Source organism: Aptenodytes forsteri, unplaced genomic scaffold (genome assembly GCF_000699145.1).
Source record: "Aptenodytes forsteri isolate BGI_AS27 unplaced genomic scaffold, ASM69914v1 Scaffold155, whole genome shotgun sequence".
Classification (NCBI taxonomy): Eukaryota; Metazoa; Chordata; class Aves; order Sphenisciformes; family Spheniscidae; genus Aptenodytes; species Aptenodytes forsteri.
This window is the reverse complement of record NW_008794446.1, coordinates 5,389,561-5,415,724: the sequence shown is the minus strand read 5'-3', so window position 1 is coordinate 5,415,724 and position 26,164 is coordinate 5,389,561. Positions and strand designations below refer to the sequence as shown.

The following is a 26,164-nucleotide window of genomic DNA, read 5'->3' as shown; positions in this document are numbered from 1 at the left end:
GCACACAAGCAGAGCAAAACAAGGAATTCATTCACTCCTTCCCATCGGCAGGCAGGTGTTCAGCCATCTCCAGGAAAGCAGGGCTCCATCATGCGTAACTGTTACTTCAGAAGACAAAGCACCGTAACTCCAAACATCACCCCTTTCCTTCTTCTTCCCCCAGCTTTATATGCTGAGCATGACGTCATATGGTGCGGAATATCCCTTTGGTCAGTTGGGGTCAGCTGTCCCAGCTGTGTCCCCTCCCAACTTCTTGTGCACCCCCAGCCTACTCGCTGGTGGGGTGGTGTGAGGAGCAGAGAAGGCCTTGACTCTGTGTAAGCACTGCTCAGCAGTAACTAAAACATCCCTGTATTATCAACACTGTTCCCAGCACAAATCCAAAACATGGCCCCATACTAGCTACTGTGAAGAAAATTACCTCTACCCCAGCCAAAACCAGCACATAGGTCTTCCAGGGTTTGGTTTTGTGGGTTTTGCAGTGGGTTTTTTTTTGTTTTGTTGGGTTTTTTTATTTTGTTTCTGTTCTTTTTTCTTTTCCAAACAAAAGAAAAATAAGAACACTAAATAATCCATCAAAGACAAGGCTGATGAAAACTGTTGATAATTCAGGAAGTAAACTAATCAAACAAGAAACAGCAGTTTAGATGAAGCAGTAAAACCAAAACTATTTTTTTCTATAGCAACACATAATCCTATATAGCTGATGCTAACTGGTCAACTATATGAACCAAATTATGTATGTTCTGCAAATTAATTCTCATTTAAATTTCATCCTTAGAAGACTAGGATGTTAAAACTATAGTTGAGTATCTTAACTACTCTGTTTAAATTTACTTAGCAAACATCTCACTAGTTTGAAGTATGCAGCAGATACTTAGAATTTGCATTCATAACATTAAAGTTCTATGCATTAGTTACATTAAAAAAAAATCTGACACTATTATTTCATGAAATATGATGAACTAGCAATTTACTAAAAATCTAAAACAACAGGAAACCTTCATTATAGGTACATTATCATCATCAACAGGTGTATTCTATAAAAACTATGCCAGATTTTTTAGATCCCCAGTCTAACTAACAGCGAGTTCTTACATTTCTTGTACATACTTTTTGACAAAATAAGTAATTTTCCTCATTTGTGAGGGAGCAGGAGAAATTCAATACCTGCAACATGTATTTCACATCATCTTTTTATTATTTTTACATATAAATATTGTAGTGTAAGAGCAACTTCTGTCTGAGATATACATATAACCATGACTGTCATATCCTCATGAAACATTACTATGCCATGAAACAAAAATGTGTTACACAGACAGTAATTCCATTGTGTATTCACCTACCATGTCATTGTACTTACCTTGGAATACAGCTTTCTAGATTAAGCAGTTTACAAGAAATGTTTGATACAGTGCCAAGTTGCAAAGCATTCCTTTCTTGTTATGTGTCCTTTGCAAACTGCAAGCCTATTATTGATCAACATGCTTTGCATATCAAAAATACTCACCATCCACCAATAATTTATTAAAAAGATAACACCAAAAAATGCTGCATCATTTTATAATAGTATGAATTCACATCTATTTAAATACAAATTTCAGTTAAAGAGAACTTAGATATCAATTAAATATTGCTAAAAAAATCCATTTCCTTTAAAAACTGAAGACAGAAGGTACCAAAAGATATCATAACATCAATTTTCAATAATCAGCTCTTTTTTGTCATACCTTAGCACACTGTGTGAATATTACATAAAGCCTCAATAAATTTTATCAATTTATTATAGCTTAAAGTAATATAGAGTAAATAAAATGAGTCTTTCTAAAACCTTTTTATCTTCCTGCCACTTGAAATATGCTTTCATGTTTGAATATAAAAACTTTGGGATAATTAAAGTATTACTGACCATTTACAATGATTTCCATGATTCTTTTGAGACATGGAAAAAGATAACCATGAACACTAAAATACAGTAACATAATTGGTATGAATAACAGACAATGAGGGAAGAAAGTTAATATAGTTGGAGAGCTTCTTTTTTTTATATATAAACATAATTCAATATATTAACAATCCATGCGCTACTGAAGCATTTTAAGTTATTTTTCAAATAATTAAAACAATTACTAAAATGTGAAACTGCACACTTCAACTTTTACAGTCAATAGAATCTCTTATGAAAATGTTATTGCAGATATACATTAAATTGTACAAATTTAGATTTGCACAATAGGTGTAGAAAACCACAGAAAGATACTTGATTATATACCTGGATTTTCAACTTTCATGATATTCCGACTTTAAAGACGAAGTAATTTTTAGGGCCTATTCAAAAATTGTCTGTAAGTAAAAAAAATTACGCTGGCTTTGGAATTTTCAAAATTCTGATGGCTATTACACCAAATTAGTAATAGAAAACCATGAAAATTCTTTTAACTACGTACTCACATTCTTGACAAAATTTCCTATTCAGGATTTACTCATTCAGTGTATAAGGAAATCAAATGTAGTTAGACCTGAAGATAACTTACTTCAGCTAGCAGGTTAGTAATAATGCTCACCTGCATAAAATCCTACAAGCTTGAAGTAAAATAATAATAAAAATTGTTGCATTGAACTACTAAAACAACACTGAAGACAAATATATTTTATTAATTCAGCAAGCTGTTAGAAAGCAAGCAAGTGAAAACTTACAAATTCATCATTTTTTAAGAGAAAAAGGGCAGTAAATTAGTCAATCTCCATGCTGGCTCATTGTTTGTTATGTGCTAAACAGATAACATTGGCTGTGCCAAAATTAGGAATGCAACATGGTTTTACAGAATTATATCCACTATTTATGTTGAATTGATGCATCCCAACTGTGGACTGGGACTTGACAGCCTAATGCTTTAATACTTCATTTTTATCGTAAATGAAAGAAATTGACTTAGAAAGACATAGCTATGAAATTTTTGGGTTTTAGTGATAAAATTTAGGGTTTTTTAGTCAGCACAAAAAAGTTGGTGGTGTGCAGCCACCATCATAGTTTATGTACTACCACTGAGAACAAATAAGTGAAAAAATAATTCAGGTTGCACAATTTAAGGCTGGTGAATATTGTATTGGCAGAATGTTGCTTCAGCTGCCAGCTGAGCTTCTGAGACAAAAAAAACCCGAACACCACAAATGAAACCAGAAAATACATGCCAAAATTTTGCCAATTGGCAATACATGCCAAATAGAACAAAAGGACAATCCAGGACATAACTGTTTTCAAAAAAATTTCCTAAAAGATAAGATGACTAAATGACAATCATTAAAATTAGTTATTACATAAATAACCTCTTCTTCTGGGGCTTTCTCTTTTAAAAGATATCTAATATGACCTCTTCTTTAAAAAAACCCTGCTCAACAGTTACTTGATATATGACAACTTCATTGTCTTAGGTTTATGAAGGAAGACTCTGCTATATGTCATACTATATTAAATATTTTACTAAAATCAAAGTTATTACAACTGTAATAAATATAGTTTAAAAAAACATTTAATGTACAATTTTATTTACATGCAAGTCCGTTAAAGGAACAACCTCCAGAACAAAATGGTCTTGAAATAGGCCTATTTAAAATACAGAAGATCCACTATTTTATTGGAGGTGATGATGTGTTTTAGAAGGGCAAGTAACAGATTTTTATTAACTGACTGCAACTGTGTTATCGGCTACTGGAAATACTGAAAGAATTCCATGAGTCTGTATTGCCTCCCCACCTATGTCTTCGCTGCAGAGGTGGCCTTTGAGTGTTTTTGTGGGGAGGTACCACTGAATTCATGACAATAGGTATGGATATTTGATATTCATATCGTTCCAACATCTGAGCAATCTTCTCACGAGTGACCCCATGTTTATTCCTCCTACAAAAATAAAAATTTAAATAAATTGTCTGGTATGTTTCTATGCTTACAGTCTTTAAGAGAAAGAAAAAACCCTCTAATTTCACAATTTTTCTTCTTGCTTTTCATATTTGAAATTTCACTTTTATTACATTGTATCCTCATTCTCTCAGTATTCAACTTGTGTTAAGGTTTATTTTAAAAATTCACCACTGCGTATATTAAATAACAGAAAACAATACAGTCATTCTTCTTCATACAGAAATATTATGTTATTCACCAAGACTACGTACCTAAATAACCCCAGAAGGACCTTTGCTTTCTATTTATTCATCAGATTTTAGATGGTATACTAGCTAATGAGTAGAGGGATGAATAATATTACAGACTACTACTTATGAAAGCAATGTTCAAACTAGCATAAAAAAAAAGAAACTACATGGTTTCAAGACTTAATGACAGAATGTTTTCTCATCAATAAATCTCTATATAAAATAAGGAGCAATTTTAGTTTTGAACCAGAATAACATGCTCATGATACCTTTATCTACAAGTTCCTACTGATACTTGCTGTAAATTTAGAAATGTACCAAAACACATATAAAGGAAGAGAGGCCAGAAGTGTTGTCCTGTTCTTGCAGTGTTTAGTGAACAGCTACTTTCAGTGAGAACTTGGTCTATTAAGAACCTGAGACATTAGACGTTACATTAGAATGTATCTCTCTCCAGAGTATCTATGGAATAGGATCTTAAAATCCATGTTAGCAGAAAATTTCGGTCTCTGCCAAAAAGAAAACCACGAGGCTCATGGACAAACTGAATGTCAGAGAATTGCCAGCACTGTAACAGAACCGAATCTGAAAGAACAGATATAAAACATAAACAAAATGTTTCGCTAGTGTAGACAAGCATTTATCATAATCCAATATATTCTTATCACCAAGAAGCCTTGTCCAAGCTGAATTATTTCCAAGTCATACCAATAGGGAATATATGTCTGCACCTTTGTGCTTTCTGCCAGGGACAGAAGAGGCATGGGCCTCCTTACCAACTTGCTCAGTTCTATAGAGGAGAAATCAATACCAGGAACAAACAGGCTATACTGGAACGAGGATACTCTACGCAGAAATATTTTAAAAGACTGATTTCCCTGTCGCCAGAAGTTTGTGCATATTATTACAGCAAAGAAGTACGTATCAAGTTGATAAAGGTTCAAAGCATACTGCAGGTAGCACACTAGTTTCACATTCAGAATGGAAGAAGAATTGGTGATCTCAGAAGTATTCAGAATTATGCTGGCTCCTTAAAGTGTATTTTATCAGCTTGCTTTCTACGAAGAAAAGGCTTAAGTGGAGTATTTCTCTCATAGACACTCTTCCCTGAGACAATGTCAGAAGCTAGAGTGATAATCACAAGCAGCTCATTGTTTAAATGCTACTAATTCCTACATTGTGCTGAAGAAGTCCTGGAGCAGCAGCACGTTGAACTTACCAGTTCACAAGTCTTAACAGTTTTGATTTTATTCATGAATATGAACAAGGTTAATGGTAGAGAAAAAAGCAAATCCTCATGACAGAAAAAAAATGAGAAAAAGAATTCTAAGTCCTTTTATGCCAAATGGTGGAAGCACAAAGTTATTCAATGTTTTCCGTATCTTAGTACTCCTAGAAAAAGATTACAGCTCAAGTGCTCTGGGCATGAAGTGCATGCTCATCCACAACGGAATGGACTTGTGTATAATCACTTCATAAATGAGCAAGTACTCTTCCTGAAAGAACAAGGCAGGATAAAATCACCAACAGCAAAATCGCATCAAGCATAGAAATTAATTTTAAAAAGGAACCAAATCTGCTGTATAGTGTTATTTAATACTGGAATCTCCTCTTTAGACATGTCTTCACTCATCCTTTGGCGGCTTGGCTATGCTGAAAGGGCATAAAGCCATCTATCCTTAACCAATACAGACGTATCAGCAAAAGCTCCTAACAGATAGTTATGCTTTGGAAGCTGGTTTTGCTTGGAGGAACACAGAATCTATTGATAATAACAAAGTTCTGTCACTATTAAATGCTTCTACACTAGAAGAATCTTACATACCAATATACTGGCAAAGTAATCCTGCATAGACATGACTACTTAAAAGAATCAGCACAAGTTTAATGAAGTCAATACCAAACTGCAGTTTTATGATCATACTGAAGGAAAAAGGATTATATTAAACATGTTTGCATTTCACTTCTGTGTGAAGTTACACAGCAGGTAGCTTTTTAAAAATTAAAACAACATCTGTCCCAAAACACAGATTATACACAGGATACCTGTTATTCCCCAAAAGCTTGAATCAAATGTATACTTTTTTAAAAAAAGTTCTAGTTCCCAACTGACCAGCTACTCGGAAAGCATACAGACATGACAGAGGGTAATTTTTTCATCCAACACTGATTAAACACTTAAAAAAAATAATAAAATAAATTCTCTCTCTTCTACCTGTGATTTTGCCACTCGTTTGTTCTCTCACCTGCAGTTTTCAAGATTTCCTAAAAATAGTATCAGAGTACAAAATCCTTTATACAAAGGTCTAAATGCTACGCAGGAAGTCTTGAGCACTACCGCAAGACCTATGTCTGTGGAGTCAAGATGTTTTCACAAAAGTTACGTGCACAAAACTAAACGCAAAATCACTCATGAGTGACTCTTAAAGATAATTTGTATCTCACACGCACACTGGAAGAAAAAGACGCTAACACCTATTCCACACTAAAACATCTGTCACGTTCTTGACATCAAGAATACACCCAGTGTTGACCTAGAGAGCCATTTCACAGATTTCTCAAACACACTAAGCGGTGGCAGAAACAACCCTATAAAAATAGTATCTAGAAATGCACCTGACTTCTAGAATATCGACATATTATATCACTTGATAAAAGTTACTAACAATCTAGACAGCACCACTAAAAACAAATAAATGAGGAACATGTATCCAAAATATAAGAAAAGTCTTTTGCTAATTAAAGTAGGAGGTAGTGTATTTTTTATTCCAACTACCAGAAACAGAGAGTCTTAAGTGATCCTGTTTAGGAGGGAATTAGAATGTATGACTCCAGAGAACTAATAAAATTACCCAAATTTATTATTAGCATAGTATTTGCCCAGGTACTGCACAAAATGTTGAGCTCAAAATTCATAAAGGGAATCCCAAAACTACAATAACATCTCTATCATTATCTATTTCCCAAACACATGAATATGGAAAAAAAAACCTCACAACTTAAAAATTGAGCCCTCTCCCCAAGCAATTGACAAACAAAATGAAACCTCATATCACCACCTTTCCTAAACTCTCAAAAAATAAAGTTTCCAGATAATGGGCCTCTATTCAAATATTTAAAGCAACTGGAGCTGCTAAAACATTTCTAGGAAGCTCCTAAGAACTGGTAGCAGCACTTCACAGTTCAAGGGTTTTTCTTTGGTTTTGGGAAAGATATAAACTTTACTGCTACAATTAATGACTGGACAATAAAATTCAACAGAAACACCACTTCACATTTGTTTATCCTGTTACCTGTTAAGACCATGTGAAAACATGAATTTTCCTGAAAAATGAGTCTGTCTCATGTAATGGAAATCTCACGCTGACCATCTTAGAAATGTCTGATTACTAAGACAGCTTCCTAACTTGGCTGTGCTGCACCCCAAATTAGAAAAACTTTTTAGAATTCATCCTACAGAGAGAGGACTCCATCTCTAAAAATAAGTTAGTGGTAGCTTAGGAGAAAAAGGTGAAAACTTTAAAAGATTTATAAACACAATAAAGTCCAAGTCAGTAATGTAAATATTATACACACATACTTCGTGCATTGTAGGGGCTACTTTACAAAGCTGAAACAATTATAAGCCAAGTCAGTTGGAAGCATATAAATTGACAATCAGTGAGAGAACGTTTTGTGATCAACCATGAAAATATTACATTACATTTCAAACAATGAAATATCCCTAAGTTGGTTTGATACCTCATAGATTCCTAAAGCAGATATATCTGAGACAAAAGAGACATTAACCAGGAATAATAAGCAGCTTCCCAGGCACTCTCACAACCCAGAAGTCCAATGACCTATGTCCAACAGTACTCTAAGTCAGATCCTCTGAACACTGGGGACAGCTTCGCAAAATCTTGCAGTAGAATAATCTAAAATATGAGCTTCTTTTTAACCTTTACTGATTAGTAATGGACTGCTGTTCTTTGACACTAAGACATCTATAAAAGTAGACAAAACAAAGCACTTATATTGATGCACTCCTTGCAAAATGCGTAATTTCTTTTTCTCTTCTACCTATTTCTTGCTGTCAGCATTTTGTAGCACCAATTTTTCAGAATAATTATTCATTATAATAGCAGCGATTCTAACAGGGGTCAATCATTTTTCTACTCATGTCCAACAAAATTTTAACATCGACTTTTTGGGCCAACAAGACAGGACCTCTACTTACTTGTCTGTTTGTTTATCCATAACACTTCCATTTAAAGGTATATCTCAAAATGCCTATTTAAATAAAATACATTTTATACTAGTAGTTAAGTATTTAAAGAAATAAGATACTGAATAAAATATAACGTACTACATATATATATACATGTGCATATTTATCTATCTCTATATATAAGTACAATGATTTCTGTAATATAAACCTTACTTTTCTAATTCTTCAGGATCAAACTTCCACCAAGTATCTGGCTCATGGAACTCCACTCTGTATCCCTTTTCTAGAGCCTGCAGCAAGGAAAGAAAAATGTGTGATATGTGTATCATTATTACATAAAATGCAACAAAAAGTTTATAGACCAGTATAATAAACAGATGTAGATAACTCTGCAGCGGTAGCATGCTGAATTTCACTTACCCCCAACCCGCCTTAGCTTTCATTCCAGGCTAAGCAGATTAGATCAAGTCAATCCTTAAATTGGTCTGAACTATTGCCATACCAATTACTGATCGTATCAATAAGCAGTCTCTTGTTAGAAACTTGAGTAAGGAAAATGTTTCTGGACAAAACAGACGAACTTATCACATGTGAAGGTAAGTCTGAAAAGTTATAACAGATGATATAATCACACAACAAAACCTACCACTTCCACATATGGCTTCATTTCCCACGCTTGAGTATTAGTGTTGTCTATTATAACCGGAGATTTTCCCTGCTCCATTGCTTGCTTTGCTGCAATGAAAAATAGTGCAAGTTAATAAACAACTATGTAACTCAAATAAAATGGTAAATGCAAACAAGCTGTTCCAGATGTCTTTTGCACTAATCTAGTCTGACTGAAACACACTATTCTAAGAAAAGGAATAAAAGCACTGAAAGGTAGAGACAGGAATGGAAAGAAGTAGAAGCAAGAAGGTAAGAAAAATTAAGTGAAGGGCACACAAAAAGAGGTGGTGGTGAATTGATGCAAAGGGGTAAATGGGAAGTGTAGAAGTCAAAGCAACACAACAGAACTGCTCAAAGTCTGTGGCCTGCCGAGTATAAAGATCCCGGCATGAAACCATATCCTGGTTCCAGCTTTACCAGCCCTGCCAGGTAACACATGGTGCATTCATAACTGAGACCTGTGGTTAGGTATTGCAGTTTTTCTCCAACAAAATGCTGAGAAATAGGTGATCTTCACAGAAAGACATCACATATCTGAAATATTTCTGAGATCCATTAAAAAAAATTACAACCATGCTATATCCGCTCGAATAATGTTTGAACTCATTGGCCAATTTCTACCAAATCCAAAAGAGGGCAGAAGCTTCAGGAATAATAAGCTGCTTCCGAGTTCTACAAAACAGCAACTGATAAGAAGGGACATCCAAATTAGCATCTTTATTGATGGAAAGACAGACAGAGCACAGCCATGATGCAATTTGTTTGGCAGGACACTTACGCAGTAGCGTGCTTTTAACTTTGGACCAGCAAGACTATACTGCTTCTTACCCAGCAGAAGCATCCTAGAAATTATAGTGCAGAACCGCGATTGGTTGGAGGAGTTTAGGGAACAAAACACCCAAATCTGATGGCTACCTGAGATTCATCAGCTCCACAGCACAGAAAACATTTTAATGTTACCCTGATGCCTAAAATGGTATCTCTTCATAAGCCCAAGACTGCTTTTGTTTTGATAAATCAGTTAAGCATCTATCTTATGCCTAAACCTAACTTTGATCTTGAGATCAGGCATTCTTCTAAATCCCTCACACAGTCCAGAAAGCATTCTCAGAGGACTCCTAACTCACATTACTAGGATCTGTCCCTGAAAAAAACAACATTGCACAACCACTTTTTTTGAGCAAATCTAGACAGCATGATTATGAAATTCAGCTTCTACATAATGCTACACAGGAGACTTACCCAAGGAAGTGAAACACTCAAGTTCTATACCCTTATCAGCTTGATATCCACCTCCATTTTATACAAACCGGGACAGCAGTTAAGCTATTCTTACCAGAAGTTCAGAAGGAACTCCTGAAGAGGAGAGTACCTAGAGAGGGTACTTGAGTATCCCACTTTTGGGACAAATGGGCTACCTGAATTTTCACTGTTTTAACTTCCTTCACCTTCACCTTCACCAAAGCAAGGCCTTTGCCATTCTTTTCAGAAAGGGACACAACTTATACATCTTTAGAAAAGAACTACTTTGTGCATGAATCAGTAAATGAGGTTCTTTTTGCAGCCTGAAACTAAGCCAGATGGAGAAGCAGATTTCCAACTTATGATTATCAGATTCATGAAGAAGGTTCCTCAACTCCTCCTACAACTACTCTAAAGCATCTTACAATTGAATGTAAGGCTTTTATAAAATCTATTCCTCAGCTTCTTTGTGCCTCAGTTAATCAGTAAAAACATAACAATAATTCCTTATCTATTTTACAGAAGCATTGTGAAGATGAATTCCATTTAAAAAAAAATTAAAAATCAACTGCTCTGATGCTGCACATTGAAGCCAAGAAAAAAATATTTTTTTAGTTAGTTTTAAGCAATGTGAGCCACAAACACATCAAGAATTTCACATTTCAAAATTCTTGCAGGAAAAGAGCAAGGATTCAGTCCTTCTTTTAAAAGACACAGAAAGGGTGCAAAAGCAAAAAAAAAAAGCATTATGGTTGCAAAGCAGAACTCTGAACTTTAGGAAACACCTGAATTAAGGCTGGGTGTGTAGTAATTATAGGGCATATGTATTACCATACTGTCCTTAAATATGCGTTTGCGCACTATTTCCTCCCACATACCCCTATCTCTTTCAGCACGTGATGGACTTACTCTGTAGTTGAATTGGGGGTATATATCAGATCATCAGCATGACCCAAGCATTCCTCTTTTTTTTTTTTTTTTTTTTTTTGAGGTAATTGTGAGATAAATAATGAGTAAGTCAGGATGACTGCAAAGGCAGAAGGATCATCTTTTGGTGAATGTTCTTGAATATCATCTCACCTCTGTCCAGGTGGCCGCTACTTTGCATGATCTTCATTTCCTAGCTGCCCAATTTCCAAAGTTACAGGTATCATTTACAGAAGTGATATGAACTCATCTGAATATGAAGACAGTGAAAATTTATTCTGAATATATGAAGTTTAATTACTACTACATACCCTGAAGAAAATATCTAAATTGCTATGTTTGGCATCCAAAATAGGAAGATGTTTTTAGCAACTGTGCCTTAGCTTGCCAATGAAAAATTCAGAATATAACACCACTAGTGCTCACAGGAAAGTTAAGATGATGAACTGGATGAAAGAACTGAAATATCTGAAGCTCGAAATACTAAAATAACACTCATACAAAAAAGTTTCTAGAAGAATTAATAATGTTCCATTAAACAAAGTTAAAATAGTATGCATTAAATGAAAAGCGAGATCCACAATGAGTGTGAGGATTAAAAAAATACATCTGTTGAATACCTGCCCATTTAGTGAACACTGCTCAATCTGTACACTGAATGAAGCAGGGATCTGAAGGAAGAAAAACCCTAAGTTATTGGAGAGAACTAGGGATTTATCTTGACGGAAATCAATCCACTCAATGGGAAGAGATTAAATGAACAGGCTGGGAAGTAACTTTGTAGGTGGAAGGGAGGAAAAAAGCAAAGATAAAATATGTTCCAACAGAGCACTAAGAATCAATGGAAAAAGCTATAAAAAAATTAAAAATATATTGCCCTGGCTTCATTAACCTGGCACAAATGATCTTTCTGAAACCCGAATCTAGAAAGTAAAAGCAGTAGGCTGACATATTTCGGGATTTTTCCCTCATTTCTGCATTTCAGAAAAGACTCATAAAGGTAGCAAGAGAATAGCCAATTTTGTAATGAAGATAACGGGACCATCATTAATTTACAAAAGCTTGTGAAGAAAGATTGTATTATGGCTACAACCCACTTAGGTATTCTACCATTTTGTTTTAACTATGCATCTAAGTCTTAAGTGTGCTGATGTAATACCTTAGATGAAGTTTTGTTTAAAAGTAAAAAAGTTACTAATTAATTAATTTTATTAGTCACTGTCAAAACCAAACCAAACAAAAACAGAGTTTAAAAAGCAAATAAACCCCAACTCGATCTGTCATGTCAACAATGTTAAAAACAGCCAAAAGTTCCAGCAGAAGTGGCAGGATGAACTAAAATAGGAGACACTTAGCAAAGCCACAAAAGTGAATTTAAAGGGCCTAAAACCCTGTAAGAGTGACACTGATTTCACAATTAAAGTAGCAGTGGCAAATTAATTCTAGTGTTTCCTAATATTTGTGCAGTTGACCTTACAACCTTCACATTAAATGTGTATGTGTTTTAGTATCAAGGGTATGTAATTCACTGTTTTATAAACATTTGAGAGCTTGAAATTCTGTTCATCTAAAACAAATTTATTTTTTCCCTAATGGGTCTCACTTGTCACTATTTTTTTCTCATACTTACTATATTATAGATTCACTCCCTCCCCAAAAATGGGGGGAGGGAGGATATTTTTAACAGAATAATTTTCTGATTTGTGAAGAAAGTAAATTTTTGCCTTCTCCATAATTCTGACATGAGAATTATAAAGCTCTAGCTAAATATGTTGTCATACGAATATTAGCAAATATATAAATAACTTATGCAGCTGATATAATCTATATGAAACTTTAACCTAGACCTACTCATCAGACAAGAATCCCAACTATCAGGATTATCATTCCCCTGAAGTTCTCGTTTCATGGATTTCAAGGATCCACACACAAATGAAACCAAGAGCTTCTGAAACACTTCAAGGCAGAGAGCTTTATCTAGTCAAAGCAGGAGGGAAGAATTCAGTATAACTTCAACCCAAAGCTATTCTGGCAAATGTTTCGCAGTGGGGGTGTTTTATACAACACGGCACAGCTGTTCTTGTTCTTGCTATCAAAAATCACCAAATAACTAAATTACATACTGTTCTGGTTATCAAAAACACTGTGTAACTAAGTGATACAGAACTAGAGAGATCTTAACGTCTAGTCAGAAACAGCCAGAAGCCATTATCAAGTGAGAATTGTTTGGTGGTCTTAGAATTGTGAAGTGCTGAGCCCTCTCATCCATAAACTACTACCTTATCAACTCTTCTGCTCCTTAGGCTCCTACTGGGAAGTTCATTCAAAGTATTTTATTGCTGCACTCCAACCTCAAAAGTGCTCTTTATAATTGATATTCTAATGGTTGCTCTAAAAAATTCCTTCACTGTTCATACAGTGTATCATAAATTTGGATTAGGGGGAGGAGTGGAGGAAAGGGGAGAGTATTTTTTTTCCTTGGTCCTCTGTGTCTTTTGATGCAAAGAAGTAGTCCTCTAGACGGAAAGGAAGCTTCTGCTTGAGACACTGCAGCACAGAGAGTAATCTGCATACACAGGCAATGGAGTTGTTCAGTTTGTCCACTCCTTGGAGCAGACCAAACAGATAACGAGATCCTTAGGAAACTGCTACAGAAAGAGCAAGAATCTGTCTGCTACCCTTCTTACCCCAGGTATCTACCAATTATACCCAACCTTTGGACACTGCTAGGTATTACGAAAGATGACTTATCAAAGCTGTTAATCTACACAAGTGAACTAAAATCTTCCTCAGAAAAACTCTTCCATAAATTTTGGATGAACCTCAGATCAGGAAAGATACTGGAAAAAAATAGGATACTCTGCTGTTGCCAGCATTAAAAAGGTTAAATTCTACCACCAAGATAGTATCAAATGTAACAAATCAGCAGGTCATAGCACAAAGAGGAGAATCTCTATTTTTAACTCTGAACCTTCTATGAGTTCAAAATTTAACGTGTACATATACATTAATTAAAATATAAAGAATACTTGAAAGATTTACTTCTCTACACCCTGTACTAAAATATATACATACTCCTTTTCATATATCCTGTTAACACACATGCACATTATGTTATACTTCTATTTTCTAAATATAAGCATAATTTAATAGGATTCCTCTTATGCATTCAAACCTCTCTTCTGATTCCAGTCATGGGCATCACCAAGCTGAGCAGCATTATACGTATATCCATCTTGTTGACGAAAATAATCATCAGTGCTGAATACAATGCCGTCACGACTTTGACCAAGCAGAATACTGTTAAACAGAGGAAAACGCAAAAATATTTTAACTTTTATTTTTCAGATAGAAAAAAAAAAAGACACAGAAAAAAATATAACTAAAATAAATTTAACTGTGCCCTATTTCTGAGCTTGCTGCAAACTTCAAACAGGTACACTCATATGTATTACCAGTAATTCTAATCCAAATTAAAGCAATATATTTCCCTCCTTTCTACTATTTCTGTATTTGTGGTTTCTTCTCCTCCATCCCCAAGAGATGTTTGTACCCATCTAAGTTATGGTTATATTGCAGTAAGTTCCAAGTACCTCGTAGTAATTTAATGTATTTACTAACATTTTCCATATCAATTCTCATTTGGAATTATCTCTAGAAACCAATCTGATCATGAGCAATCTGGATGCAGCTGAGAAATGAACTGGATGTTTAAATCCTTTTTCAGCACCTTAAACTCCCAACATGCCCTCTTCTGGCCTTTGCCCATGCTGCTTGCACATATAACATGGGTCAAACAGGAACAGCAAAAGAAAACTACTAATGTTTACAGCAATTTCCCTATTTTCAGGAAAAAGTAAGAGAGCACAATAAACTTTCAAGATTGCCCTACTAATGAAAGTCAGGATTACAGAAGAGTGTCCACATTCCTTCAAGATCCTATATTCTTCTATTGCAGTTCTATGTCTTCTCCCCCAATCCTGGCGACACAGTCTTACTTGCCTCTATTTTCTCATCAACTCTGTCACTCACTGGATCTGTAAGCCACTGGAATTCATACTCAGAAGAAAGCAATCCTTTTCTCTCTTTTTTTTTTCCCTGGGTTACTTTTCTGAAGCTTTAGCAGTTGAGCCTATTTAAGAAAAGGCCCCAAAAGGTGATACATTAAAAGTGGCTAAGTAGCAATGGAGACCTCCCCTGGTTGAGCAGCAGTAACCTGCTAGATGGGTTACCACATCTTGTAGAACTGTAGTTTCAGTCTAATAGATGACAAGAAATTTAAGATAGAATTTTTTCCTATCTCAGTTTCTATCAGGGAATGATGTTGTTTTTCCCTATCATTCATACTTTAGTGCTAACAGGGTGATAGGAAAACCATGCCTTTTACTATCCCTGCATGCATTACTTCAAATCAGGAGAAAAACAATCACTTCTCCAATCACTTAAACCACTTGATTAGAGTGTTTTAGCTTGGTTTCTTAAGGCAATGCCATTCCACGGTGACTTCTGGACATATAAACCAATTTCAACACAATCTGACAGAATATTCTCTCAAAAATACTATGACTTTTTATGAGGGGAAAACAAACAAACCAAAGCAAAACAAATTTGTAAACAAATGGATAAAATGCAGAGATTAAAATTAGAATCCATAAAGATAAAAAAAGAGAAAAAGATTACAATGCAAATTTCACATTTACCCAGTATTTTAGGCCTGCCATTTCCAAGCAACGTAAATATTTTACTGGCTAGAAGTTTACTTCATTTGTAGGTTAGAATAAGTTGCATGACATTCTGCTTCTTGCACAGCTATCATTAAAGATCACGGGAGAAATTTAAGTATGCTTTAGCAAACAATAGAAGACGCTGTGGGGAAGCCAATGAGGGTAAAAAGGGGAATGCAGAGGGACACAGTTGTGATGTTCACTGTTATCATGTTTATTTTTACTCTGTGTTGTAATATTTTATATTACTGATAATATGTTTATTAATTACAGAAGTTATTGTAATGGGTGATGTAGGAATGCTACAAAAATCCATTAAGCTTTTCTAGAATTCTGTAATTGCATTGTCATGAAATGCCATAGTCAAACCTTCTAGAAGCATCATAGAGCTGACTTTTGGATTTAACTAAAATTCATCGTATATGTTGCCCAGGCACGCCAACAAATACCTGTGAGTCAGAGAAACTGATTATAGCAAAGTTACAGGGCATAATTAACTGCTGGTTGATCAATAACATCAGAATCTCTGTCAAATCAAATCCACATTAATCCATCCTAATAAGCAATCCCCATTCTGCCAAATGTAAACTTTATTTTCAGAAAGTCCTTGGAAATTGGGGTTTAAAGGAAAACCTTGTAAAACTGAGACAATACTACAATTCTGTTTAAAGTCTGATCTACAGAGTAAGTGCGATTACAAAACCTCCTTGACTATTTTTGTTTTCTATAGCATATTTAAATTTGAAAATAGAAAACAGCCAGTTAGGGCCATGGAGCATTTATAGCCCATTGCAACACTCAGATATCACTGTCCTATGGAAATTTAGACAACTATTCCATCTCAGAAATAGGCAATGTACCCAAAGGCTACAAAACCCAAACTGCACTAGCAGTATGTGGGATGCACTACTGCTGAGGTGGCAGGAACAGAAAAGAACCAGCCAAATCCCAAATAATGTAGAGGAACAAATGTATGTTAGTTCTAAGTTACCAAGCTTTCCTATATATATCTGCAGGAAGAGGTACTTAAGTTTAATTCCTACACAAGGCATTTGCTATGTTTTGCCACCTGTCACCAACAACAGACCTGTTATGGATCATAGTTTAAAGACTGGGACACTGTATTACGTATTAACTTACATTCCTACACATTTATTGTCCCACAACTATGTTGTTGGTTATTTTTACTTTTAAAATACAGATATCTGTAACAACAAATTTCAGATTACTGAGGACCAGAAGAAACTACTAATGATGCAACTGTCAAGTAACATGATCAAAGCTGCATACAAGCTGTTTTTTCCTTCTTGCGCTTTCTCCCTTTTCCAGAGTATTAAGGTTACCTCAGGATAAATAGCAATGCTATTTCAGAAAGCAGAGCATGAGACACCAGGAGTACAGCCACTTTTTTTGGACATTGTTCAATAATTATTTTTGTTAGAGCCTATGTCTTTTAGTAGGATGTGTATTACATTGGTTTAGGAGAGCACAGAAGGATTCAAAGCCTGTATTTGTTCTAAGTAGATAAAATGGCACCAGTAAATCATACACCATGCACAATAGCATTTTTTCATATCTATTCCTCTTTTATATAAAATATTTAACAGGAATTTATATTCATTAAGTTACTTGGCCATGATTTCAACATGGCCCAATTTTCTTATTTACAGTATGCTACATTTGCCAATTAATAATGCTAGAAAAACTGGATCCATCTTCCACACTCACTTTTTGTGTGCTGAATGTATATACACACATCTCAGAGTAAGGACCATCTGCCTTAATAAAAGAGATAGCAAATAATAACTGGGATTCTTCTACTAGCTGAGTAGACAGATACATCCCTACAGCTCCTAGTAGCCTGACTATCAGGTTTCTGTAGGAATATATATGAGCTGATGAATCAACACTAACGGGACTAAAGGGGTATTCATTTTTATTTTTATTTCTAGGAACTGACTCTGCTCAGTGTTCTGGAGAATAATTCACTTACTCAAATTCCTCTGTTGTTCGGGCATCTTGAAAACGCATCAACAAAGTTTATTATTGAAATATTTTGTTATTATTCCTTGAAGTTCAGAATACACCACAATTTATTTATGAACCTATATAACTGATGTAACAGATTTAATACAGTAAACTATGTTTGCAAGAATAGTCCTAAAACTACAGAATTTGGGAAGGCAAAGTGACTACCAGAGAGGCCAGAGTAACAGAACCCTTACCCTATACACAACACACAAGCTATCACAAAGTAATCCGTTTATGAACTGAAACTTCAATTATTACAGCAATGATTGTGGCCTGTTTCTAAATTGTGAAATTAAATCATAAAACATAACATTTTAAAAGCCTGACCACTACCTCTTTCAGAATTCATAGTATTTAAACTTGTAAAATTTAAAACACATACTTGTTGATGTCATATGGAATAATTCACATATTTCTAACATGTATTTGAAAATAAAATTTATCCCAGGCTCATGAACTAGGAAACAGCAAGAACAAAAAGTACATCTGTGCAAAGAAAGCATCATTACTATCTAAACCCACAAAGAGATGATATTCCACTTTTGAGAGATGGAGAAAGAAAAGAAGTAAGATAAATACATTTCTAGTAAGAGAGTCAAATTACAGATCAGTCAGCATCAACATGTGCACATACCTGAAATGAGTAGTGGTACTATCCAACTGCTGTAATCCAGCTTTTTCACCCTAAACCTTCCCTGCAATTGAACACCCAGCTTTGAACATAGTAGGGCAGTGAAATTAAAGCAGCTCACCTACTTTTTCCAGACATGCTATCTGATCTAATAGAAGATATTAGCTCGACATACGAAACTCATCTTGAAACCAAAATGCTCATTTTAACTAGTCAGCAAACATTTTTTTCCAGTGCAAGCGCGCACACACACAAATCCTGCCTTAATTTTTCTTCAAAACTAAAATGGTCCCCTAACCTGCATCCAGTTCCTGGAAAGACAATGGAGTGCATCCTCTCAGAATCTATTTCCAAACATGTGAAGGAAATGAAGGTAATCAGGAAGAGTCAATGTGGATTTTGCAACACACAAATCATTCTTTACTGACCAGAATGCACTCTCTGATGAAACAACTGCCTTTGTGGATGATGACAGTGATGAATGTAGCATACTTTGAAATTATCAAGGCTTCTGACATCATGTCTCAGTCAGTAACAAGCAGAGTACAGCAAGGGATGATAGCAGGACCAATTTTTTCAGTATCTTCATTGTTAACCTGGATGATGAGGCAGAGAACTTGCAGGTGACACCAAACTAGTAGTGATGCCCGACATACTGAACAGTAGGGCTTCTATCCAGAAGGACACTGAGAAACTTGAGCACCTGACTAAGCAAAACATCATGAAGCTCAACAAGGAAAAGCGCAAAATTCTGCAACTGGTGAAAAAGAAACCTAAGTATCAGTACAGGATGGAAAGCGACTGGTTCAGCAGCTCTGCTGAAAAGGATCTGAGGATTACAGTGGACATCAAACTAGAGATCAGCAAATGGTGTGCTCTCATCAAAAGAAGTGCAAACCACATGCTGGGCTTTATTAGAGAAAATGCAGCCAGTAGATCAATGGAAGGTATCATCCACACTCTACCTGGCTCTTGTGCGGTCAGTTCTGAAACACTGTGTCCAGTTTAGGGCTTCCCAGTTCAAAGGACATGCTGAAAACCATGAAAGGGTTGAACAGATGGCTACCAAGATGGCTAAGGGCATACGACCTATGAGGAGAGGTTAATAGCAGCTGGGCTTGTTTAGCCTGGCAATGAAAGTAAAAGGCCACCTGATATTAGCCTATTACAGTGACTAAGCCTATCCCCTTACCTGAAGGGAAACTGCAAAGATGATGAGCCAGATTCTACCAGGTAACAGCACATGGTATAACACAGGAGAACACAGACAAATTATGGCTTGGGAACTTCAGTTTGGAGATTAGGAAGACCTTCTTTACTACAAGGGTAGTACTGCACCAGAATAGTTTGGAGAGACTGCGGAATCTCTGTACTTGTAGCTTTTTCAAGACAAAGACACAGCTAATCTGATCCAACAATGGTGACAGACCTGCTCCAAGCAGAACGACGGACTAGTTGACCTCCAGAAGCCTCTTCCAAAAAACATGCCTGTGATTCCAAGCAGTTGACATGGAAGAGTCAAAACAAGACACAGACTTCAGTGGAAGATTCAGGACAGACATGGGTCAAGTTTGGGAGCAGGAGGAAAAGTGCCTGTACTTACAAACCCTCACTTCGCATAAAACGCAGATAGGAATTCAAGACTCCTGGGTCTCACTACTGCTCTGCTGTCATTTCATGCTTGCAAGATGCACCTCATTCCCTTCTAGTGCTGATCCGCACAGATGATGTCAGTTTTCTGCTTTTCCTTCACAGTCGTTTTGCTAGCACAAGTCGCAGAAGATTGTCTGCAGGTGCTAAAGGTGCCAAGCCTGCAAAGATACCTGTGGGTACTAATACGACATCAGAAGACTGTATTTGCTGTCCTAGTCTACACTGCAGAAGTCTATGATGTTACACACACAAACATAGTCAACTTATATTAGTAATGACTTAATTAATAATACATATATTTTCCTCATAGGCAGACATTAATTCCGGGTTCCCCCTCGCCACCAGGTACCTGAGACCTTCAGACATGATTTAATGGGAATTAACAATTGCAACCAAGCTTTGAACATATGAAACTGCATATAATTGAATACACTGAAAAACAAGTCCCAAGCAGTTCAAATTCTGCACCCAAATTTGGTGACTATTCTTGACCTTGATCTCATAGTGCCCACTTTCCCATCTATTAAATGAAATCAGTAATTGATCTCACTAGCAAGAGATGAAAAAAGCAAGAATATGTGTTCACAAAAACCTGAAGATATTTAGAATCTTTCAAATAACAACATATTTGGAGAAAGATTCAAAGACAATTCAGCACACAAAACACAGAAAACAAAATATTCTATTCTATTAGGTATCTTCACATTAAGTATTACCCAATTCCTGCACTGAATGAGGCAGCATTTTTTCCATAGGGTTTTTTATTTCTAATCTTCTGTGTTGCTTTCATCTATTAAAGAAATTATTGTAATAATACCCACACAGGCTCATGCAGCTTCAGAAATGCAGGTTTGCAAAACAGAGCACTCAGTAACTAGACAATGTTATAGTTAAAATTATACAAATATGTAAGCTAGAGATTTCCAATAGGTATTTTTCTATGATATGGAGATCACAGTCTCCTAAACATCAGGGAAAAAAAAACAAGCAGCAAGGTTATGCCTTTATACATAAAACAAAGAACATGATCACTGTACCTATTTAATAGACTCTTAGCATACAACAGAAGATAACCACAGAAGACATCCAATTTGTGATGTACAGTTTGTGGATGAAGCTCAATCAGTAAGTACTGATATAGTAACAACTTTTTTTTTGTATGCAAGAGAAGCCTATTTTAACTTAACACAGATAATGTCTGTGCTCTATGTCGACTTACGTGCTTTTTAAACTAGGCCAAAAAAAAAAAAAGGTGAAAATCCAAGTTGGAGGTGGTACTCACTTTTAACCTGTCAGACTTCAACAAATATATTTTTAACGGAAAATAAAACTTTTCTTGCGTGTTGTTCACAAATAAACAGAGAAGTTGACAGACCATAGTATGAAAAAAAGGGAATGAGATTATGCTCAGTTTCATAAACACACTGAAAACAAATTAAGTATTTTCAGAGTAGCAAAATTCTTCTAATGTTCTTTGAAGATTTTTGCATAGGCATAAAAAAGTACTTCTGGTTCAGTCAAATTAATGCTGCTAGATTAGACAGAAGATTTTTTTTTAAATTAAGGAATTTAAGAATAAAAAAAAAAAAGAGGCAGACCATCCCATACTAGTACACCTGAAAGTTTCAGAATAAGAGATTATACAATTTAATGGATACAGTACATTTTAAATTTAACATAAAACAGCTCCTGTTCATCAAAACTCTAAAGGAGACAAAAAACCCTCTTTTTTTTTTTATATTTACTGTCATATGTCTACATTAAGTAAAAATTACTGCATTTTAATAGCCTAATTTACAAATACCAAAGTTTGCCAAGTGCTTACAGATATCTTTTTTTTTTAAATTCTTAAAAATTTTTATTTGAATAAGCTTCCCAAGCTTTAACTCTTTACTTACCGAGAAAGTGTTGATTTCCCTGAACCAGGTAGGCCTCTTAAGATTAGGAGCAATTTCTGTGAACAACCGAACCTTTCTCCAGGTAACTGCAAGGAAGAAAAGCTGTGCATTCCTTCTGTATTGTCAGCTTTTGGATCCTTCCAACACTCTTCTCTGGTTTCACAGAAACCATTATTTCGGTCCATTCTGGCAACACTCTTCTCTGGTTTCAAAGAAACCATTATTTCGGAGTCCATTCTGGTCATTATTTCGGAGTCCATTCTGGTCATTATTTCGGAGTCCATTCTGGTCATTATTTCGGAGTCCATTCTGGTCATTATTTCCATTTCTGAAGACCTGAGTAGTATGGATATCAATATGACCAGCATAGTTGGTACTTTGATCAAGCAATGGACCATGACTGTTGATATCAGTATTTCCATAGTAACCATGATAATTTTTGTAAGAAAGTTCACCATTCTGAGAAGGGAGAACATTTGTTTTTTGTGGTGGGGAATTAAGTATCTGAAAATGCGATTGATAGTTGCATCTAGGAGGAAGAGGTCCCTGAGGTACTATGAAAGACTCTGTTAACTGCCAAGCAGGTCTGAATTCAGGCACTGAGTAGTTCCAATATTTAGAATCTACTTGTCCATTAAAGGTATTTTCAGCTTTCCAGCCACTTGTTTCCACAACAAACTGCTGCTCATTGCTTGTTTTCTGACTGTTCTGTTCCCCAAAGAAACACTGTCCATTCTCATAAAATGGTTGTGGGCTGCCCAACAATATGTGTTGATAATCCTCTTGCGACGTTTGACTACAGTTATATGGAGAGTATTGTTCCTGAGAAGTTTCAGTTTCTTTTTCCTGAAAATTAGTATCTAAATTTTCATTTTCCAGCTGGTGAATTTCTTTATAGAACTGGTCTAGTTCATCATCTATTTCTGGTACAGCAGAAGAAATAGTCTGCATCTTCTTTGCCTCCTTTCTTTTAGCTCCGTTTTCATCCAATTCATTCTGATCTCCCTCGCTGCTTTTACATTCATTGCAACTGCCAGATTTGTCCTGTTTGTTACTTTCGGCAGGCTTGTAAATCGGTCCGATAAATTCTTTGCTTGTAAAAAACTCTTCATCTGATGCATTTCTATTTACTGAGAATGATGTACTGCTATTTCTAATATTATCTTCACCAGCACTGTTTGTAATAAAAGGGCCTTTCTTTTCTTCAACTTTAGTGTCATTTATTGATGCAAATGGAAGATTTACATTCTGCACAGTTTCTGAATCAAGTGGCTGACTAAGCACTAGATTATATTCAGGGAGCTCTTCATTCAGTGTTCCCAAGATACCAGTAGGTATTTTCTCTTGCTTCTGCATTTCATGTTGCCCTCGGTTATCTGACGCAAACGCTGGCATCAAATCATTTGATGTTCTCTCAGTGTCCACTTCCTCTTGAATACCTTGGTTGTCATCATCAGAGAGCTTCTCGTAAGCCCCTTCTGTTGACTTCATTTTTTTAGAACATGGTTCAATTGTGATTTCATCCTGACACTCCAAGAGCCTTACTCTACTTTCAGCATGAAGCATCTTAGAAAAAAATTAATACATTATTATAAAAAAGCAGAAGTTATTCAGGCCTATGCTATGCATCCTCAGACCCTCCACAGTCACAACTAAAACGTACTCAACCAGAAGAAAAGCAGACATCACCTACTGGAATTCTTGTTTAAACAAAATTGCCGCATTATTGCACATCTTTAGCAAAGAAATACATTACTGCTGTACCAGTCTAGCAGTCACATTTTATGATATATCTTAAATAATTTACAAATAATGGTTTTAAATGTGTATATTTGAAAAATTAATTACATCAACAACCTCTGTTCTTTATTGACCTATGTTAATCTGCCAAGTGTTACAAATCTTTTACAGCATAAACATGTGCCAATTTCCAATGCACAAACTGATGCCTGGCATCACTACTAATATGACCAACAAAAATACAAATACTTCAATCACAAGGATTATTTTCTGTGGCACGAACTGAACTCAACTAATTCATTTAACCCCAATCAAACAGATGCTGGATGGCATTTATAATTTGGTACTAGTCAAATAAGACTTAAAATTAAATCTGCAATCTGTTATTATGTTTCTGGTTTTGGAACAACTAGAGACCTTTGTTAGGGACCAAGACCACTTGGTTGCATGTTTTCTAAAAATAAACACAAAAAAAGCAATCCCTGCCCCAAACAGATTGCAATCTAAGAATGAGCCAATAAGTTCCAGAAAGATTCAGAGATGAGAGCAATTAAAAACAAAGCAAGATGGCATTGACCACCATGACATGCAGTCATGCCATTATCCATCTAACTATTAGTTAGAATTACTTGGATTTTCCTTTGTATTCCAGAGGTCTAGATAGAAAGCAATAAAAAGAAATAGTCATTTTATTATAAATCAAGTGCCAAGTAGTTTATTCAGCAAACCCCTCCCGCCAAACAAAAACAGTACCAAACAAGAAAGAAAGTATTTTTCCTACTAGAGGTTTTATTCTACTCCTTACTGTAAACATTTCAACTTTCTAGGAGTAAATATTAATAAAATGTCACATGCTCTTCATTCTGGACAAGAAATTAAGTTTTTTTTCTTTATCTGAAAAGGATCTGTAGGTAGTATTAAGGGAAGATTTGTAAGTAACGTTTATCATCTCATGTTCACTTGCAAAACTGACAAGAAAAGGTGTTACTCTGAGTACTTTCTCATCTACTATCCAAAGGAAGAGAATTCTGCCATCCTCAGTCTCCAAATGTCTAAACCAAGAAGATTTTACTGTTTACATTTGACTTTACTACTTGGAAGACAGCACTGATGTCAGAAGGGGGAGAAACATGGACATGCAACTACCCCTCTTCCTCAGAATTGGTGGAACAATGTTGTGGGTACTATGGTCTCTCCTCCTCTCAAGATGTACACATTTTATGCATACCTCCAGCTTCTGAGTCCCTCTTTTGTGTAAATTAGAGAGAATGACATCATATGAATAGGGGACTCTATCCCTCATCTATACAAAAATGTTACTCTACCTTCACTCAAAACCAGGGTTGGAATAAAAAAAGTTGCTTTATTAGCTTCTATGTCCTCATCTGTCTTCTGGGATGGTGTTTAAGCAAAGCACATATTCTGATATGGAATGAAAACAGAGAGCACGTGAGCACTTGCTGCACAACTATATTCTCTAATGATGGAGGATGCTGCTCTGTGACTGACCCACACAGGAATATCCTTTCTTGCTAATCTTTAACAGATTTTCTCTAACTATCCTTTCGGACAGTGAAGTTGCATGTGAAAGCATCTCCACCTGCATTCTTGGGAAGGACAGCGCAAGTATGTACTGAGAAAGCGCAAACTAAGTGACAGTCTTGTCTCTTCAATGGGATAAGCATAGGCCTGTCGTATTTCTGTAAAGAACTGGTTGTAAGCGTTGAACCTGAGCTGGCATATGTGATTCACTTGGCTGGCACTTGCAACACTAAATTACCACTTTAACTAACCTGCCAAACATCCAGGAGTCTCAACCAAGTAACTCATGGCCTTAAGCTCCACCTGTACAATAAATTTCCAAATGGAAAAAGAAGGCATATGTAGAACTTAAAGATGGGGAGAATTGCTTGGTTTTGCCTGTGTGACCACCTCGTTCTGGGTACGGAGGTGGCAAAGCATGTAGGCCAGCGTTTTCCACACCGAGGCAGGCCACACCTCAGAGCCGGGGGAAGCAGGCGCTGCTCCCACACCGGGATGGCGGCGGCAAGGCCGCCGCTGGGAGCAGGGTGCCTGAGGCCAAGGCGCGTCTGCCGGGAGCCGCCAGCCCCAACTCCCGGTAGGTGTGTCAGCCGCTCCCTACCGCCCAGGGTAAGGCATCCCCCCTCCCCGCCCCACACACGCTTCCCTCAGCCCGGCACCGATGTCCCACAACCTCAGAAGCCGGCTCCTGTGCGCCAACACCGCCGCTCCCGCACTGCCCCCCTCCCCGCCCGGCCGCGGCGAC

At 36.1% G+C, this 26,164-nt stretch overlaps 2 protein-coding genes across 2 annotated transcripts in view; both read right to left on the bottom strand.

Annotated features, from left to right (window-relative positions):
- Positions 1–22,321, bottom strand: part of LOC103907998 — a 45,707-nt gene extending 23,386 nt beyond the window's left edge. Inside the window, exons 1-5 of the mRNA XM_009290272.2 lie at positions 22,138–22,321; positions 14,376–14,500; positions 9,009–9,097; positions 8,576–8,652; positions 3,758–3,901 (exon numbers count right to left, since the gene is read on the bottom strand). Of these exons, the coding sequence (XP_009288547.2) occupies positions 3,758–3,901; positions 8,576–8,652; positions 9,009–9,097; positions 14,376–14,500; positions 22,138–22,247 (545 nt within the window). The 5' untranslated portion in view covers positions 22,248–22,321. The remainder of the gene's footprint in view (positions 1–3,757; positions 3,902–8,575; positions 8,653–9,008; positions 9,098–14,375; positions 14,501–22,137) is intronic.
- LOC103907997 (NEDD4-binding protein 2-like 2) lies at positions 22,309–23,703 on the bottom strand. Its single transcript, XM_009290271.2, has one exon. The coding sequence runs from the start codon at positions 23,701–23,703 to the stop codon at positions 22,309–22,311; it is 1,395 nt and encodes a 464-aa protein (XP_009288546.2).
- Between the last annotated feature and the right edge of the window lie 2,461 nt (positions 23,704–26,164).

Coding starts and splice junctions, on each gene's coding strand:
- LOC103907997 (XM_009290271.2), bottom strand. CDS start 23,703: ATGCTTCATGCTGAAAGTAGAGTAAGGCTCTTGGAGTGTCAGGATGAA.